The sequence below is a fragment of the Microtus oregoni genome, unplaced genomic scaffold (assembly GCF_018167655.1).
Source record: "Microtus oregoni isolate MIOR12 unplaced genomic scaffold, Mior012 000179F_ref0000403, whole genome shotgun sequence".
Taxonomy (NCBI): domain Eukaryota; kingdom Metazoa; phylum Chordata; class Mammalia; order Rodentia; family Cricetidae; genus Microtus; species Microtus oregoni.
The window spans coordinates 578,027-593,830 of NW_024544837.1; the positions used below are offsets into that span (position 1 = coordinate 578,027).

At 52.3% G+C, this 15,804-nt stretch overlaps 1 protein-coding gene across 1 annotated transcript; it reads right to left on the minus strand.

Annotated features, from left to right (window-relative positions):
• Nucleotides 1–2,198: 2,198 nt before the first annotated feature.
• LOC121445368 (taste receptor cell protein 1-like) lies at nt 2,199–11,178 on the minus strand. Its single transcript, XM_041647486.1, has 12 exons — nt 11,136–11,178; nt 8,984–10,371; nt 7,497–7,558; nt 6,213–6,364; nt 5,918–6,048; nt 5,501–5,565; nt 5,078–5,217; nt 3,789–3,913; nt 3,627–3,685; nt 3,395–3,540; nt 3,081–3,163; nt 2,199–2,273 (listed from the first exon to the last, which is right to left on the minus strand). The coding sequence occupies exons 1-12, from the start codon at nt 11,176–11,178 to the stop codon at nt 2,199–2,201; spliced, it is 2,469 nt and encodes an 822-aa protein (XP_041503420.1).
• Nucleotides 11,179–15,804: the final 4,626 nt, after the last annotated feature.

Consider the following 15,804-nt stretch of genomic DNA (forward strand, 5'->3'; position numbering starts at 1 on the left):
ATTTGGAGTGGTAGCTGCCATTTTCCTTGTGCAGGCCCTAGAGAGCCAGCCTGTAGTGTGTGAATGCCTTTGCTCGCCCCAGTACCACCACGGCAGAAGTTCTAATGACCGGGCCTAACAATCTGAGCAGTCTTGATGCCCCAGCTGCCTCATTCTGGGTATATATGTGAGTGAGTGTGTTACCACACGCAGCCTTGGGCAGTGACTCAGAGGTCCAGGGTTGAGCAGCCACATCTGGTGCTGGCCATCTTGCTGGCAGAATCCTGAGGTGGGTCAGGACACCACATGGCAAGAGCACATACATGTATGTGCGTCTTTGGGGCGGTCTATAGAGCCGCCAGTGCTAGATCATGGGGCTCCGTTTGATTTTAATCGCCTCAAACACACCCCCTCTAAACACATAGCTGGATTGGAGTCCCCATCACAATGGGGATTAAATTTCCACATGTGAACCCTGGAGGGGGGGGGGTTATGGTGAAACTGTATCTAGATCCAGCACCTGGCATTCAAAGTTGGTGGGACTAGGAACCATACTATGACGTATGTCTCGCAGGAACCACCAGGAAAGGGGTGTCAATCATCTATGCCTGTTCCCTTGTTAGATGACTGGCCCTTCCAGATACCATATCTACCCAAGGCTAGAGAGACTTGAGTTCTGTACTTGGCGTCAGCAGCTTTATGGTCCTTCACCAAAACTTTCACAAGCTCCTGATTTTGAGCCCATCACTAATGCTCTTTAAGCCTGTTCACACATCACTAGTTGCTGTCTCTGTATATCTGCAGCCTAGACTGGCCTCAAACTTATAACTATCCCGCCTCAGCCTCCAAGTGCTAGGAAGGTAGGTATGAAGTTTAATAAGATTTCCAAGCTGACTCGGGAAGCAGGGATTCAAGAGTTCCCTCACGTTACAGATGGAGAAACCTATGGACAGGATTTGCTGCACGGTCACACAAAGCCATTGGCTGTGTGAAGACTCGGGTCAGCTCTGGACTTGTGTGCTGGTGGGACCCTCTGCCTCCTGCTCAGGTCTCCAGGGCCTATCCCAGGTCTGCCTGAGTAACTCTGCCTCAGGAGATAGGGGCTAAACCCACATGCACATCACCTGACTGGGCTAATGCCAGGGGGACTCTCAGGTCCCTGAGACTCTGGCATGGGGAAACCTGGCATTAAAGCCCAAGAGAAGTGGCTGGGGGGGTCTCAGCAGCCCGTTCTGCTAACAAGCAGGGTCGGCAAGGTGAGCGGAGGAGCAGTTTTCTCCCGAGTTGTGGTTCCAGGGCAAACAAGATGGTAGTGGTGGAGATTTTGTCTTTGCTAACCTGCTATGCCTTTCCTGGTTTGCTAAGGAGGGTTGGGGTGGATCACAGCCTCTCAAAGCAGCTGGGAGCATGGCCCGAGTGTCTCTTGGTTTCCCCCTGCTGGAAATGGAGGAGTGCTTCCAGCCCCACCTGTCAGCCTCTGCTGTGGTGCATACTCCAGGCATCCAGCCAGCAAGTACTGTGGTTTTTTTTGTTGTTGTTGTTGTTTTGTTTTTGTTTTTTTTCTTTCTTCCCAACTGTTGTCTTGCATGCTTTTTGGGCTTCTTTCCTGGTTGCCACCTCCAAACACTGACAGTGCAGCCTTTTAGGGTCCTTGTTATTCAGCAGATAGGGTGTTAAAGTCTCCTTTCTGACTGGCCAGGGTGTCTGAGCCATGCTGAGGTTGGCAGGCAGGTGGGGCTTCTTGTGTAGCCTGGACACAAAGTTGTGATGACCACCATAGGGGTTCAGTGTCCACGAGCACCATGGACACTCACCCTGGCTTTAGCTCTGCGTGCTCTGTGTATACACCGTGGCTCTTGGTCTCTCATCTTCCTAAGTGTGGTCCCCATTTCATGGGTAGTGTGTGGTGGCAGCAGGCCCTGACAGAACGTCCTATGGAACCTGAGTCCTTTTGTCTTGACTCACCTGTATGCTGCAGGGAACCTGTGGGCTTGGCCTTATGTGAAGGAAACCATTGCTCACCTGGAGAGGTGGGAGCTAAGGGGATGGGAAGCCCCAAACGGACTGGCTTTGCAACAGGAGTGAGTGTTTTCCCCAATTTTATGCAGTGTAGAGGTGGGGTGAGGCAGGAGCTTGAAGACAGTCAGTCCCAAGCTTGCCCTTCCTGCCCTGGCCTCCTGCAGCTTGACTCTTCAGGGTTGAGGTACTGTCTGGAAGCCCTAGGTGAGGTGAAGTGACCTCGGAGAGGTATGGGGTTTGCTTCTTGGTGAAGTGGGGAGCAGCTCCAAGGCCACCTGGAGGTATAGAAAAAGAGACAAAAGCCAGGAGTCAAAAATAATGTCTGGAAAGAGCATGATAGCACATGTCTGTTTGTAATCCTACTATTGGAGCTTAGGCAGGACGCCCACTGCAAACCTGAGGCCAGCGTGGGCTGTGCAGTAAAGGCCAGTCTGGGCTGTGTGGTGAGAGAACTGTCACTCAAATAATTGCTGGTTGGTGCTGCCTTCCCCCACCTTGCTGGTCATGGTGGAGGGCAGGCAGGAATCAAGCTGGCATCATCTGGGACCTTCATCATCTGGACCAGGGGTGATCACTGACAGCATCCTTATCCCCTTGGCACATCTCCATTCTCTGCCCCAGTTCTCCCCTTATGGGCAGAGCTGGCTTTTGTCACCCTAGCCCATGTCCAGAGCTCAAGTGGCTTCTGGGAGGAGTCAGCTTGACCACCCCTTGGCTTCTACCCAAGGCAGGGTAGACCCCTGTTATGTGGACTGTACCACTCAGCAGTGTGGCAGTAACTCAGGAGGTTAGGCAGATCACGCGGAGGCTAGCCAGGGTGACCAGTGTCTGCCTGCCTGGCAGAAGCGCCTCCACGCTTGTGTGGCACAGCCACTGCTGTGGTGTGGCTTGAGGCCTCCAGTCTGAACTATGGGGGCGCAGTCATGGGGTCAAACCCAAGCCCCCGATGGAAAGCATGTCACTCTAGCTGGCGTGGAAGAGAACTCAGATCCGGGTGGATAGCAGGCTGCTGACCCTTTGAGTTAAGGTCTCAAAGGCTCAGCCTATTTTTCTGGAAGAAGCCCTTGCCTGGCCAGACTCACCAGGACGAGGAGAGAGGTGATGAGCTGGAGGTTCAGCATGAACCCACGGCTGGGGCCTCTGGAGGCTCTGGAGCTGGGTATGCCTGGAACAGAATGAAAAGGTTGAGTGTGTTTTCCATCCTCAAAGCCCTCAGAGACATCTAGGCCTGGTGACTGTTCCAGGATACTCGGAACCAGTGTACCCTGAGGGCTCAGAGGAAGGGTAAGAGCAAACATGGCCATGCAGTCTGTGTGGTGGAGGGAAGGGCAGCATGGGCAGCAAGACCAGAGACAGCAGAGGGATGGAGGACATGAGCAGAGAGAGAGGCACTGACCAAGGACTGGGACGAACATCTCGAACTGGAGACCCTCCGCTTCCTGCAGGAAGCTCAGGGCTTGGTGCATGCAGTCTTGAATGACGGCCTGGGCTGGTGCAGCCCCGAAGAAGGCAGCTTGCACTTTGGCAGTCAGTGGCTCCTGCCTGGGAGGATCATGACAGGCTTCAGGGGGCTGGAGAGATGCGGAGAGACCCTCTCCTCCAGCCCCAGGACCGAACTGAAGACTCACTGGAATTCTTCCACCACGACTTGACCAAAGTTCTGCAGCGGCTGGAGGACGGAGGTCAGCTGAGGTCAGAAGACAGAGGAGAGTGTCACGGAGAGTGTCACCCGGCTGCACAGCCGAGGCCAGCCGCACACCCTTTCTCCATGCCTCCATCCCCTCAGTCACCCATTTTGTCAGCAGGCCGCGAAGCTCCTGGGACTCAGAACTGGTCTTGTTCTCCAAGGCCTTGATGAAGGGATGATCCAGGATCAGGAGCCACGTCTCATAAAGTTCCAGCTCTGCCTTCTCGCCTAAGGTGATGGGGTGGGATGGTGATAACAGCCCAGACTCCCGTCTTCTGAGGGCTCTGGGGTAGGACCACACCCTGGCCCAAAGCTACTGCTTCCGTCCAGTGGTTAGTGCATTTGGTCGGAGGGCCCATCTTTGCTGCCTGCTTTGGTTAGACTAATGAGGTCAGATGGACTTACATTTTTAAGTGGATGAGAAATGTCAGCAGTAGGAAATTGTATAGAATGAAAAGAATCTGATACACAATTTCCATGCTTGTAGATGAAATGGTATCAGAACACAGCCAGCTCACTTGCTGTGACATACCTTGGAGGGCTGGCTGTGTTCTCCCTATAAGGGAGGAGCTAGGAGCCAATGGCAACAAATATTAACTCTCTAACCCTTTGTGGTAACCTGCCAGCCCATGCTCTACCAGTCTGTCTAAGAGTGGTGGGCTGTGCTCTCAGACTTGACAGCAGAAGATCTTGCTGGCTGCCGGTTCTTTACAATCTCTGATCTCCCAGGAGGGGTTCTGTAATGACTTACAGAAATACATAGCCCAGTCCTCCTTGAAGAGGAGTGGGTAGTCCCACTGTCTGCTAAGGGGATGCTAGGTCTTTGAGGGTCAGCGCTGATGGGGCAGGCACATCACGTGTTGAAAGTCAACTCTGAGAAAGATGGGTCAGGTACCCAAACCAAGGCCCTGTCTCTGGGAGCTACAGAGTGGAGCCCACCAGGAGGTAACAATCTGAGAGACTACAGAGGTGGCCCGGACAGCCCTTAGGTGAATCTGCATTCCTAGACTGAGGGTCCGCCCCAGAACAGCTCCAGGTGGTGGCTTCAGGAGACTGAGAGACCTTGGATTTCTCCAGCGTGGATGTACAAGCCTGCTCAACTGTTCCTCTCGGGGGCCCCATGCGACAGTCTTCATGCCTTTCTGACCCTGGTAGTAGAGCTGACCCACTGCTGTCGCCTCTCTTGGCACGTTAAGGATTAAGGGAGGACAGAGTTGACTGGCCATCTTGTATCTCAAGCCGAGGTTTCCCACAGAGCTCTGGGCCCACGATCTCCCTGTGGGCTGGCACACAGGCTTTGCTGGTGGGAATTCTGCTCCTTCTCAGAGGAGGCAGTGAGGCTTGGAGAGATAGGCGGACCCACAGCCATACATGGGGCCCAAGATCACTCACCATTGGCCACCATGCTGGATTTCTGGAGGGTGGGGTCTGTTATGTGATGGGCCAAGTAACTGGCCAGGCCTTGGAGGTGGGTGGGGACAGGGCTCTTGAACTTGTATTCCATGTAAATGCTCACCCACTCGTTCACGTTGCTGGGGAAGGGTGGGAGAGTGCAGAGTCATGAGCTCTTTGCCAGGATATTCTAGAAGCAAGCGTGGAGCTCCTAAGTATACACCCTGTGTTCCCACCTCCAAGAGCAGAGCCAGCTTAGACAAGGTCCTTATTGGCCGTCTCCAGCCTACACCTGTATCTCCTGACTTTGGGTTAGGGGTGGAGCTACCATAGGGATGCGTGTCCAAGAGAGCAGCCAAGTAGGCTGGGTGAGTGGGGATATGGTGGCTGAAGGACTGGGCAGACTGGATGGGATAAACCTACCTGAACAGGAGGAGGGGCTGGTCTTGGGGATTAGCCTTGTAGAATCTTGACACCTCAGGGGTGACCTATAGGAAGCCCTGGAGGTCAGGTTGCTTGGGAGGTGCCTGTTCCAGGGCCCAGGATGGGTTGGGGCCAGGCACTAGATAAGGACCTGAGGGCCATCTCTAGCGTGGTCTCCTGGGCAGGGATATCTGGTGACAATCTGGCCACTGACTTCTCTCAGAGCTTTCTCCTCCTCAGCCAGCTTCCCCCCAGGGCAGGGCAGGGTTCCCTCCACGCTTGCCTTCCCATAAATGCCAAGCTGGTGCTACGTTCACTGGGCACCACTGCACCTACCACTAACAGCTGTAGAGGCCTGTTGACAAGGGAGGCAGGGAGAGCATCCCAGTCCTAGGAGCAGGGGAGAGGACACCTCACCAGTGGGAGGATCTGCTTCTCCAACAAGATAAAAGCTTGAGATCCCGGCAGAAGCAGCTGGGGCAGGAAGGGCCTCATGAGGATGAAGCTGATGCTGACGGTCTCCCGGGAGAGGTCTGTTACATTGTATCCTGCGAAGTCACATACAGCGGTCTGGGAAGTTGGAACAGCCACCTTTCCCTCCACGGCCTACTCAGGGCTTGGGCAGACTGAGTCGGATTCTCTCCAAGGAACCCGGCCAGCCTCCTCCATGAGTGGGTGGGGAGACGTGGAGCAAGCGTTGCTCTAGACTCACCATCAGAGGAGAGGCTGTTGTCAGTCAGGGACAGGTGCCCAAGCAACCACCTGGAGCCCTTCACTTTGCGGTATAAAGTCCAGAGGATTTCTAGGGCTGAGGGATCCGGCTGACCAAACACGAGGGAGGCCTGCACTTCTGTAGAACCAGGCCTGTGGGAGGAAGCCGGTGGGGGCAAAGTTGGCCTGGTTGCTGCAGAAGGCAGTGTGCTGAAGGAGAGAAGCCTACAGGACAGCTAGTAACTGCAGAGAGGAACCTCCCTGCAGGACTGAAGCAGTCATATGACTGAGGAGGTCACATGACCCCTGCAGTGCTGGGGCTCCTTGGTAAATGGGGATAAACTCCCCTTGGGAGAGGGCTACTGTGAGGCCTGAAGGACGCAGGAAGGTGAGCACACAGCAGGTGCTCAGTTAAAGTGAATTCCCTTGGGCTCCTCAACGAACTGGTTCTTGGAGAGACACTGGGAATCTGGTTGGGGGAAAGACTGGGGCAAGGTGTTACTCAAAGAGGCCAGAGCTGGCTGGGAGCTCTCAGGAGGTCTAGTGGACACAGGAAAAGCCTCAGCTGCAGTTCAAGTAGGGGGCTTTAGAGAGAGGGAAGCCTAGAGGGGAGGCAGCTCCTTCAGGCAGCTCTCAGGGAGAGACTGGAAACAGCATCAGAATCTATAATACCATTTCCCTTCCTGTGAGCACCCGTGCAATCCCAGAGCCAGGGAGATAAAAACAGGCTCAGGGCAGGGAAGTCATGGAAATGAACTTCAGTTTATTAAAAAGGATTTTTTTTCCCCCCAAGACAGGGTTTCTCTGTGTAGCCCTGGTTGTTCTGGAACTCACTCTAGACCAGTGTGGTCTCGAACTCACAGAGAGCTGCCTGCCGAGTGCTGGGATGTGCGCCACCACCACTCAGCCGAAGGGAAGCCGATTTAGAAGCAGCTGTAACAGGCCTAGATACCGCCCACCCCAATTCTGGAGGCAGTTGACTTTCCTAGCAGCCCAGAGAGTTCCACCCGAGGATTTACATTTATTTGCATATCATTTACATGACCCTGTCTCCAGAATAAGTAGCTTGATGCGCTCTTTGCCTGTCTTCTCACAATCCTGTTACCACTGCTCAAACCCAACAGCTGGAATTAGGAAATAGCAGGAAGGCCAACGGAGGTCATGCAGCCCCGCTGGTAGCCTCTTACCTACCCATCTGGGCCAAGGTGTTCCTGGTCGCTTGGGGAGGGTTGAGCAGCCTAGGCTAGGGCTGCTAACAGCATAGACAGCTGAGAACCACACTCACCGAAACAGCAGGGCGCTGACATTCTTGAAGCTGGAGTAGGCCTCACGATAGACAAGCTGGAGCTGAGGCAGAAGCATGAGAGTCAGCCTGCCCACCCCTGCTTTGTGTCCCTCCGTCCACCCTGGCCTCTAAAGTCCTGGTCCAGCTGGGCCTCTCCTGGGCTGTTCCCCTTTGGTAACTCAAGGCTTGTGATTACTTTGTTTGAGATTCTAACTGGAATCCATCTGTCCAGGGCGCATGTGCAGGTTTTACCATGGTAATCCATCACCCTGGCTCTGCATCCTGCCAGCTGCCAGCCCGGGCTGTCACCCCCATCCTCATTTCACCATAGAGTCCTTTGCCAGCCCCTCTGTGACTTGGGTTCCCCCCAGACAGTGTTCCTTCCGCCCCGTGCTTGGGAAGCCCTTCACTGTTTGATGTGGCTCCCCTCTCTCCACTCCAGTTAAAATCATCCCCACTGCCAGGTGTGGGAGTGCATGCCTTTAGTCCCTGCGCTTAGGAACCTGCTCAAACAAATAAACAAATTCAAGCAACAAATGAAAACAACAACAACAACAAACACAATCAACAAAATAGACATAAAAACCACAACCAGGCCAGATGTGGTAACACTGAGCCGTACAGCACTTTGGAGAGGAATGCCCAAGGATCATTTGAAAGCCAGGTTTGGCTGCATAAAAAAGAAAGAAAAAAGAAAAAGAAAGAAAAGAAAAAAAGCCCAGAAAAACAAAAAAGAGGGCTATCCTAGTACTTAGAAGGCAGAGGCAGATGGATTTCTGGGAGTTCCAGGCAAGCCTGGTCTACATTGTGAGTTCCAGGCCAGCCATATTGCACAGTGAGATCTTGTCTCAAAACAACAAACAGACTAGAAAAGAAAGAGAAAGGGGATCCTTGCTGTGGTGGAGTGGTCACCCAGTGTGCTCAAGCTACATTGCCCAGCGGTTTGCCAGCCTCCTATATTGCTTCCCACAGCTTGTCATGATTATAATTTGGTCGCCATTAGACCTAAGTACTGTGCATAAAGAAATGAACCATTCAACAATGGGCAGGAAATTATGCCCTGAATGGCAGGTAAGAAATGGCGCTTCCTTTCCAGGATGCCTGCCCTGATCCTGGTTCCGGACTCGAGGCAGGAACTGTACCTCACTTTTTCAGGGCATCCTACTCCTAGATGAGGCTGTGTGCTGATAAAAGACCAGCAGCTGCACTGCAAGAACCTGCTCTATTTCTGGTCGGCGAGGCCTCCCCCACTGTGAGGTTTTCTCTCCGTAATGACTTCTAAGAAGTATTTCTGCCTAGCCTCTCCTCAGACTCCTTCTGGGAGCACAGCATGACACTCGTTAGATTTTATTATTTTGTGTCTAGCTGCTCTTAGGAGCCCAGACCTACAGTGTGTGTTGTGCTGTGCCTGTCATACTCAGAAGGAAAGGAGAGTAGGAAAGATTGTCTTCATCCACACCCTTCTACCCAGCGAGCAGGTGCCACACCTGGTAGCAGATAAACCTCTCCAACATCTGGCGCTTCAGGGCCATCAGGTTCCAGGCAGCTGTGGTGAAGCGTTCACTGTTGATCCTGAAGGTCACAGAGTGAATCACTTGACTAGGTCCTGGAGTGGAGGAACTCAGGTCCTGCAAAGACACATCTTGGCCAGGGTGAGGCAGGGTAGGGGAGAGGGTAGCATCAGCACCTCCAGATAACTTTGTGGAGCCAGAGCTATGTGGGGCGAGGGAGAGGGTGGGCAGGTGGACCGGGCTGGTAGGAACCCATGGCCCAGGGTGGCTGGGCTGTAGGGGTGCAAAGTTTGAGGTTTTAATGGAAGAGTCTGTGGTTGAGGGTGCAGTCACAGACACAGAAGGTTGAGGAGGGTCCCTGGCTTCGGTGGTGACAGAGGAAATTGGGACTGGGATCGAAGATGGTGATGGGAAGAATGACAGAGATGCAGGCGATGGGGATGAAAATGGGGACAATGCCGATGAGGAGGGTGGGGAGTAAGGGGAAGATGGATGTGAAGGTGACATTGCTGAGGACAACAGCAGCACAGAAGCATCACTGGATACTGGGCCTGTGGCCAAAGCTACAGCGTTTTCAGCTGACCCAGAGCCCACTGTAAAGACTTGGGAGGGCAGGCCCAGCCGGGATGCTCCTGAAGATGCAGGCAGCAGGGGCTCTGTGACGTTCAATGTGTTAGGCATCCCTGGAAAGTTAGGCAGTCCTGAGGAGCTCCTGGGAGCCACAGAAGGGGATGCCTCTGGCCTGGAGTGGCCATTCCTCCATGCAGTGGGACTGAAGGTGTTCTGGAACAGGCATGGAGCTCTAGAAAATATGGGGAAAGGGAATACTCTGACTGGAGGGCATGTTGGTTTAGGTGCAACGTTTGTCTCCAGCAATGCAGAGGCAGGGACTATCCAAGACAACTTGGGGACCTTGCTGAACTTCTTCTCAGATCCATGTGTGGAAGAAGGCTGTGGCAATGGCATAGCAATTGTTTCTAGAGTTCCAGAGGCCATGTTTTCTGCTACAGGGTCAGCCCCTGAGGACACTGGCTGAGAATCAGCAGTTCTGTGGGCTGCAGATGTGGTCAGGACTGAGGGGATTGGTCTGGGTATGCCTCTCCCTGAGGGCCTGGTACTTCCTAAGGGGCTAGACACTGAGGGGGCCTCCTGGCCTCCTGCTGCCTCTTTAGAAAGGGCTCCTGCCCTCTTCTCCAGGGCCTCTGAATTCTTCTCAACTGAGATGATGCTGTCAACAGTTTCTGTTAGGATGTCCAGGATGCTGCTACTTTGCTGAGCAGATGTGCCAGGGGCTGAAGGAAGCTTCTTAAGGTCTTCATGCGTAGAAAGAAGGGCCAGGGTAGAAGCTGAGGCTACCAGGAAGGCTGCAAAGCAAGACAGGCCTGGTTCTCCAGTGTCGGGTGGGTAGGACTGACCCCTAACCTCTCAGATCTCACCCTTGCTCACATCTTGCTCACTTAGGTACCTGAGGGTAACACCTGGGCCTGGTTAGGCCCCAAACCACGAAGTTAGTCACTTATGTTATCTCCCCTCCCTGACACAGTCCTGGGTGGAGGTAAAGGCATTCCTGTGTTAGCCAACCCAGGAATGGACACTGTGAGGACAATGGGACAAGCCTTCAGGATTTGTCTTTCTGTCTCTTAACAACTTCCATGTCAAGGACCCTCCCAAGAAGAAGTCTCCCAGGCCCAACTGGTTGCCAGGAGTTGAGAGTCTTGTCTATTCGAACCACATCTGAGGCCCAGACTAGCCTGATGGTGCTGAAAATACTGTCTGCTTCTCCATTGTGGGTGAGACTGTGACCTGACTATGCTCCCTGCATTAAGAATTCTTCTTAGGGGCTGACTGGGTGATGGAGCACATTGTGGAAAATCTCTGAAGGCTCTGGGGTTAACGCCAAACCTACCTATGTGTGTCTAGCGCTCCAAGCAGGTGACCCTGAGAGCTCTCAAGGAAGCTGAGGTCTCCAGTCTTTCCCTGGCATCCCTCAGTCAAGGCCAGACAATGAACGGAAGCCCTGAGGTGGGACTCAGGGAGTTCACCCAGGAGAAGGATTCTGCCCTTCCCTACTAAGTTAGTAGGTGATGGGGAGAGGGTACCCAGCTCCCCTTGCCATTCCCTCACTTACTGGCCATGAGAGTTCCTGCTGCAGGAAACCACCGCTTGTCCATGCTGCAGGCTCCTGCCAAGACTTCTAAGGAGGCGGCGTCAGATGACAGACACAGTGATGTTCTCTGCAAGGACAGAACCCCTCAGGTGTGGAGCTCTCGCCTAAAATGTGAGATGTTCTGAGTTCTACCCCATCACCCAGCTGTCCCCCCATGCCAGTAGCTGTCCAGAGTTAATGTCCCTGTGGGCATGGAGGAAGCCACGAGTGAGTGAAGTCCTGAGTGGATATGTGCCATTGACATGGGCATGGCCATGTGAAGACATTCCCATGGCAATGTCTCAGCCCCATGGGAAATGGCGAAGCCTTCCCTAGGCGAGGCTCTCCTACAGATTGCTTCTCCTGGGATTTGCTAAACCTGCCTCCTTGTTCAGTAGTATATAACAATCCTGATTTCTTATTTATCCGCCAGTCCCCGCGGCCTGTCCCCTACCCTTCCTGATTTAGCTATAAGCAATGAGCCCACCTCCCTGTTCAACCGTATATAATAAACATGCCGAGGTACTTTGGCTTCTCTATTAGAGAGCCCAATGCTCCCGACCCCAGCTTCCCTGTGCAGGTGACTGTGTCTGTCATTTCTTTATTCTCTCACCACCCCAGTCAAGTCAGTTCCTGGAACTGTGATGGATGAGGAGTGTCCTTTCTTGTCTAGGTGGGGAGGGAGAGCCAGTAGTGTTTTGATGGTGGGGGTTGTGATGTCAGAGGTAGTCAGAGATGGGCGTGAGGGTAGCAAGGTGCTAACTGTGGTGTAGGAGCTGTGTGTGTGTGTGTGTGTGTGTGTGTGTGTGTGTGTGTGAGAGAGAGAGAGAGAGAGAGAGAGAGAGAGAGAGCTTCCACCCAAAGCCCCTGCCCCAGCTTCCATTCCATTAGACAGGGAGGGGCTGGATCATGGCAGATCCAGATAGACAGCCCCATTCATATGCCAGTGTGCTCTGGTCAGAGCCTTACACTAGGGATGTGGAGGTGGTGGGGCTTTGGGTAGAAGGGTCCTTCCTAGACCTCTTTCTAGCTTCAGTTAGTTTTTTGATGTTTTTTTTTTTCTCTCAACTTGTTAGAAGCTAGAGCCATCTAAGAAGGAGTCTCAACTGAGAAAAAGCCTCCATAATATTGATCTTTAGGCAAATCTCTGGGGCATTTTATTGATTAATGATTGGTGTGGGTGGTGCCAGGCCTGGGCAGGTAGTCCTGGGGTTTATTAGAAAGCAGGCTTGTCAAGCTGTGGAGAACAAACCAGTGCACAGCCTTTCTCCACGGCCTCCACTTCAGTTCCTGCCTCTCTATTCCTGCCCTGAGTTCAGCTTTCACTTTGCATGAAGGACTGCAATGCATAAGCCAAATAAACCCTCCCCCCAAAGCTGCTTTTGGTCACAGTCTTTATCACAGAAAAAAAAAGCCAAGACATGCCCAGGCACACTGCTGGAGACTGGCCTAAGCAGCCTTGAACTCCTTAGTACCCCTGGCTCAGGGATAAACAGGGAGCAGGCTCAGATCCTAGCCCTCTCACTCTTGGGGACAACTAGAGGCTTGGCAGCCTTCGCCCCTCAGGTTTTCTGGCCTCTGTAGGATTAACCCTGTCCCAGGGGTCAGTACTGTTCTTGGTCAGCAGAGCCTGGATGGGGAGAAAGTAACCAGAACCTGAAGGAGGGGATCCTCCATTAGCAACTGGGCTGGGGAGTCCCAGCCAGGATCCTACCAACCCCCAGCTCCCTCTAGTTGGGCACACCCTCCCTACCTGAAGGTGTCGTCTATTTATTTATTTTGCTCAACCGGCTGTTGAAGTAGGACTTTGCCACGTTGCACAAAGGTGCTGCCTGCTATATTCCCAGCCACTTGTGCAGCCACTTTGGAAATCAGTGTGGCGGTTTCTCAGGAAATTCGGGATCAACCTACCCCTGGACCCAGCAATACCACTCTTGGGAATATACCCAAGAGAGGCCCTATCATACAACAAAAGTATATGCTCAACTATGTTCATAGCAGCATTGTTTGTAATAGCCAGAACCTGGAAACAACCTAGATGTCCTTCAATGGAAGAATGGATGAAGAAAGTGTGGAATATATACACATTAGAGTACTACGCTGTGGTAAAAAACAATGACTTCTCGAATTTTGCATGCAAATGGATGGAAATAGAAAACACTATCCTAAGTGAGGTAACCCAGACCCAAAAAGATGAACATGGGATGTACTCACTCATAATTGGTTTCTAGCCATAAACAAGGGTCACGGAGTCTATAATTGGTGATCCTAAAGAAGCTAAATAAGAAGGTGAACCCAAAGAAAAACCTATAGTTATCCTCCTGGCTATGGGAAGTAGACAAAATTGCCGGGGAAAAATTGGGATCTTGGGGGTGGGGTGGGATGGGGGAAAGGGGAGATGGGGAGAGAAAAGTGAGAAGGGGAGGATGGAGGGAACTTGGGGAAACAGGATGATTGGGATAAAGGAAGGTTGGATAGGGGAGCAGGTAAGCACAAATCTTAGTTAAGGGAGCCACCTTAGGGTTGGCAAGAGACTTGAACCTAGAGTGGCTCCCAGGAGCCCAAGGCGATGTCCCCAGTTAGTTCCTTGGGCAGCTGAGGATAGGGGACCTGAAATGACCCTATCCTATAGCAATACTGACGAATATCTTGCATATCACCATAGAACCTTCATCTGGTGATGGATGGAGATAGAGACAGAGACCCACACTGGAGCACCGGACTGAGCTCCCAAGGTCCCAATGAGGAGCAGAAGGAAGGAGAACATGAGCAAGGAAGTCAGGACCACGAGGGGTGAACCCACCCACTGAGACAGTGGGGCTGATCTATTGGGAGCTCACCAAGGCCAGCTGGACTGTGACTGAAAAAGCATGGGATAAAACCAGACTCTCTGAACATGGCGAACAATGAGGGCTGATGAGAAGCCAAGGACAATGGCACGGGGTTTTGATCCTACTTCATGTTCTGGCTTTGTGGGAGCCTAGCCAGTTTGGATGTTCACCTTCCTAGACATGGATGGAGGGGGGAGGACCTTGGACTTTCCACAGGGCAGGGAACCCTGACTGCTCTTTGGACTGGAGAGGGAGGGGGAGAGGAATGGGGGGAGGGGGGAAAGGGTGGGAGGAGGGGGAGGGAAATGGGAGGCTGGGGGGAGGCGGAAACTTTTTTTCTTTTTCTCAATAAAAAATTAAAAAAAAGAAAAATCATAATTCCAGTTGCACACATTAGAGTGAAAATTAAAATAAAATATTCTATGTATTCTAGCATAAAAAAGGAAAAAAATTCTTTTTTTAAATCTTAGAGACATGGTCTCATTAAGTGGCTCAGGTTGGCCTTGAAATCACTCTATAACCTAAACAGTTCTTGACTTCGCAAGCTTCCTGCTTCAGCTGCCCTATTATCTGGGATTAGATCCCTGCATCAAGAGGCACAGCTACTAGAAATATTTTCTAAGAGGGGAAACCATCTTAGAAATGTATGGCACAGTTCTACCCTAAGTCACAGATCCACGATTCTCCAGGCCTTCTCACCCAGCCTGTTCTCTTGGCTTCTTAGACATTTGCCAGCTGTAGGCCATTACTCTGCTGTATCCCAGGGGGCTGCTTCCTCTTCTCTGCCATGCCACTCCCGGGCTGAGGGATGCTATGGGAGAGATGCCTCCCAGGAAGAGGAGACAACTTTGGCTTTGACAGCTCCCACCTGCAATCCTGGTTCCCCTATGCTCATTCTTTCCAAAGCTGCCCTCCGCCAGTCCCCGTGGCCTGTCCCCAAGCCTGTAAACACACATCTGTGCCTTTATTCTCCAAATCCACTTGTGTTCTCTGGATGCCTAGGTTTTACTTGGTGTCCTTGGTGCTGCCAAGAAGCCTCTGCTCTCGAGGAGGAGGATGGAGCTTGGTGTGATGACCCTTTGCTCCACCTGTTTCTGGTGGGCAGGACTACTGCTTTCCCAGCAGTGTCGGGCTGAGGAAGATCCTGTTTCTGATGACTCTATTATAAAGAGTGAGACCCACTCACACTTCAGGACACTGGGTTCCTGTCTGCCCCCTGGCATCCTCCAGGCCAGACTGGGTCAAACCCTCAACCTGGAGAATTTGTTGAGCCACAGTGAGAAAAGCTGTAGCTGTCTAGCGGGCCAGGTATGCGGCATAAACACACTTCAATCCTAGTACTTAGAAGTTAGAGGCAGGGGGATTGTTACAAGTTTGAAGGCAGCCAGCTTGGTCTACATAGTGAGCCCCTGTCTAAAACTGAAATAAATAAGTAAGTAAGTAAGTAAGTAAGTAAATGAGACCAAACCAGTCTGGACCTGCAGGCTCAGAAGCCTAGCTCTCAGGAGGCTAAGGCAGGAAGACTGTAAATTCAAGACCCGCCTAGGCAACTTATCAAGATCTTGTCTCAAAAGTAAGTAAAAGAGAGGACTAGGGGCATACTTCAGCAGTAGAGTTCTTACCTAGCATTTACTTTGCAAAGACTCCAGGTCCAAGCCTCAGTAGGAAGGGAGTGAAATCAGGATTCAGCATGTATGAAAGATGAGAGCTAATCTATAGCCAGAATCAGTTCTCAGTCTGTGACAAGTGTCTGTGAGCACTGTGAACTAGAGAAGGCAAGTTTAATCCTGGCAGGGTGTTGCTCTCCCTGCCTACTCTGG

Coding starts and splice junctions, on each gene's coding strand:
- LOC121445368 (XM_041647486.1), bottom strand. CDS start 11,178: ATGGACAAGCGGTGGTTTCCTGCAGCAGGAACTCTCATGGCCA. Junction 3,541..3,626: donor GTCGTGGTGGAAGAATTCCA/GTGAGTCTTCAG, acceptor TGATCCTCCCAG/GCAGGAGCCACTGACTGCCA. Junction 3,164..3,394: donor GATGTTCGTCCCAGTCCTTG/GTCAGTGCCTCT, acceptor ATTCTGTTCCAG/GCATACCCAGCTCCAGAGCC.